This window comes from Diachasma alloeum, unplaced genomic scaffold, assembly GCF_001412515.2.
Source record: "Diachasma alloeum isolate Michigan unplaced genomic scaffold, Dall2.0 Dall_scaffold_00211, whole genome shotgun sequence".
Taxonomy (NCBI): Eukaryota; Metazoa; Arthropoda; class Insecta; order Hymenoptera; family Braconidae; genus Diachasma; species Diachasma alloeum.
Genome location: NW_021680376.1, coordinates 1,065,159 through 1,068,553, shown reverse-complemented (window position 1 = coordinate 1,068,553; position 3,395 = coordinate 1,065,159). Strand labels below are relative to the sequence as shown.

Genomic DNA, 3,395 nt, shown 5'->3' with positions numbered 1-3,395 from the left:
CCCCCCCCCCCCTCCCCCCGGCCACCTCGTTCGTTTTATACGTCCACAGACGTTCTCTCAACTTTGTCCAACGTTTTAGTTGGCAAAAGAGCAGAGTAAAACCTGAATAAACCTCACGATCATCCCACCTAACGCACACGCACAACCGCACGAGTACATTGTGGGCACTAGGAGTGGTACAAGTCCATTCCCTGGACATTAAATCTCCCGTAATTGATATTTTCATGGTTATTTTTTCAGCGCTCCAAGTTGTATCGAAAAATCCATTAAATTTCATCAATGAAACTATTCACTTCTCAAAAAGTCCACTGATTTCCTGTCTCACTCGCAACCTTAATGGATCTGGTTTCAGGCGAAATTGCCGGCGCGCAACTGCTTCATTTTTTTTCTTCCTCTCCTCGCAATTTCTCATTTTTCATTTTTTACTTGTTGCAGTGAAATTTAAAAGGAGATCGGAATAAAAGGGGGAGGAGGAAAAAATATCCGGACGCCCACACTGCGCCAGCCAGGTAGTTACGTCGTTAATGTTGGTTAGGCCCATGGGGGAAAAACCTCGTCCTCCTACGGGGCACCTTCCAAGTCCTTCCTATCGACTTTATCGTCGTATCGAAAGAACTCGGTGGACGGGTTCACCTACACGGGAAATCTTGAGGGACAGAAGCAATCATGATTTTTATGGTTTTTCCATTAGTTTTTTTTTTTATTGGGTGGGTCCGATGGGGAAAGTGAACTGGAAAAATAATTTTATGGAGATTTAAAGTGAAAATTGATAGTAATCAGAAGGGAGATCGCGGAATATTTGAAGATGTGAAGACGCGGAAGAAACAGACATTTTCAAAAATCCGAGAAATAATTGATTAAATATTTTTTCTCTGGTGAGATACTTTCCTATTTTTGTTAAATATGTTTAATATTATAAATATAATATATTATTATATATGTAATAATAATATAATATTATAATTAATAAATATAATTAAATATTTTTTCTCTAGTGAAATACTTTTCTATTTTTGTAGTGGAATGTCGGAGCTTTCATTTGAGCTTCATTTCACCCCAACTTTCCGGACAATGATTTTATTATTTAAATTTTGTATTTTATCATTCAACTCGAAATAACACGCAATAAAAATAATTTGACACTCGTAAGTGATGAGAAAAAAATCAATCAATCTGGCAGAAAAATTAATATTCAAGAAATGTTCAAATTCCCACTGAAATGGTTACTTGAAAATTGAAAATTTTCGTGTTCAGGGATTGAATCAGGGCTCGAGCACAATGAGACTCTCCTTCCGTGTCACCCCTTCCCCCGGAGAAATTCATATTTATTTTAATTTTTCTACAATTATTATTTTTTTAAAATTTCTTTCCCAACCAATCTGCAATCTCTCGGAATTCCGAGAGATAAAGGAGCTGGAGTATATGTTTTCCCGAGTGAAAAAATATATTTGAATGTCTTTGAGGATGATTAGGGTAAGCTACCCAGTAGATGGACACTGCCCTATAGATGGACAAGCTGCTTTTGTATAGGAAATTGCGCAAAAAAATACTGAAATGTGAGTTGTTGCTTTGAATTTTCACTAACTGTTGTGATTCTTAACCCCTGAGTGACGATTTTTTTTCGATCAATTTTTTTTTCAATTCCTAAAAAACAAACGTCCATCTACTTTGCAGTTTACCCTACTTGAAAATTGAAAATTTTCGCGCCGAGATCAACGAGATGCCCCTTCCGCACACGAAACACCGTAAAAAGCCGACGGAAAAGAAATCAACGAAATAATCCGAAAAAGAAGGAGCACACATTTTGACACGTGGGTGGTGCAGCCTTTCGCGATTGTCAATTTGAAACTAAAATATATCGTGTGGGTTTGAAGTGGCATTATATCTCGATCGAGGGTAGTACCGAGCGAACCATATACAAATGCAGAAACTGGTGGGCGCACTGAATACGTTTATTCCAATCGTTCAGAGTGCTGAAATTTTTCCACTTTTCATTCCCCCCTCCCCCCCCTCCTCCCCTCCTCGCCCCTTCCCCGGCCGAGTCGTATCGACAGGATCGTCAGTGCATTTGAAATAAAAAATAAAAACGTGTACTCACGTCCTTGCTGGGTACGCAAACTGGTGTTCCCTCTTTGACGATTCCAGCCTCGACCATCACACCCACGACAATAGGATCCCTCGAGTTGAATACATACTGCAAGAAAACGAATAATTTTTATTAAACTCACATTTATGTCACTCATTTTTTTAAACGACGAAGAGAATCAGGTTATTAACATGTGGGTCAAATGAATTATTCATTTCATTCAACTAAAACATTTCTGTTAGAATAAATCAACTTCTCTATGAACTCGCAAGAAAAATGTTGTTGTAATGAGTAAAAAAATTGGAATGAAGAGCTTCATTCGATCCAAATTATAGTGAATTTTTTTAAAATACAACATTGAAAGAAATTTTTATATGAAAATTATTTCATGTTTTTTCTGTATAAAAAAAAGGTTCTCTTCATTAAAATAACAACTTTATGAGTCAAAATTGAGATAATTACTCGGATGACGAAGAGTATGAATTTATTAACATGTAGTGATCCTTCATTTGGATGAAATGACTTATTCGTTTCATTCAACTAAAACATTTCTATTGAAATAAATTGAAATAACTTCTCTATGAATTCGCAAACGAAAATATTGTTGTAATGAATAAAAAAATTGGAGTTAAGAGCTTCGTTCGATCCAAATTATAGTGAATTTTTTAAAATACAACATTGAAAGAAATTTTTATATGAAAATTATTTCATGTTTTTTCTGTATAAAAAAAAGGTTCTCTTCATTAAAATAACAACTTTATGAGTCAAAATTGAGATAATTACTCGGATGACGAAGAGAATGAATTTATTAACATGTAGTGATCCTTCATTTGGATGAAATGACTTATTCGTTTCATTCAACTAAAACATTTCTATTGAAATAAATTGAAATAACTTCTCTATGAATTCGCAAACGAAAATATTGTTGTAATGAATAAAAAAATTGGAGTGAAGAGCTTCGTTCGATCCAAATTATAGTGAATTTTTTAAAATACAACATTGAAAGAAATTTTTATATGAAAATTATTTCATGTTTTTTCTGTATAAAAAAAAGGTTCTCTTCATTAAAATAACAACTTTATGAGTCAAAATTGAGATAATTACTCGGATGACGAAGAGAATGGATTTATTAACATGTAGTGATCCTTCATTTGGATGAAATGACTTAGTCGTTTCATTCAACTAAAACATTTCTATTGAAATAAATTGAAATAACTTCTCTATGAATTCGCAAACGAAAATATTGTTGTAATGAATAAAAAAATTGGAGTTAAGAGCTTCGTTCGATCGAAATTATAGTGAATTTTTT

The 3,395-nt window shown here is 34.1% G+C and overlaps 1 protein-coding gene across 1 annotated transcript in view; it reads right to left on the bottom strand.

Annotated features, from left to right (window-relative positions):
* The window catches only part of LOC107036850 (eukaryotic translation initiation factor 5B), a 75,899-nt gene that overhangs the window by 31,286 nt on the left and 41,218 nt on the right, over positions 1-3,395 (bottom strand). Inside the window, exon 11 of the mRNA XM_015255063.2 lies at positions 2,099-2,194. Within this exon, the coding sequence (XP_015110549.1) occupies positions 2,099-2,194 (96 nt within the window). The remainder of the gene's footprint in view (positions 1-2,098; positions 2,195-3,395) is intronic.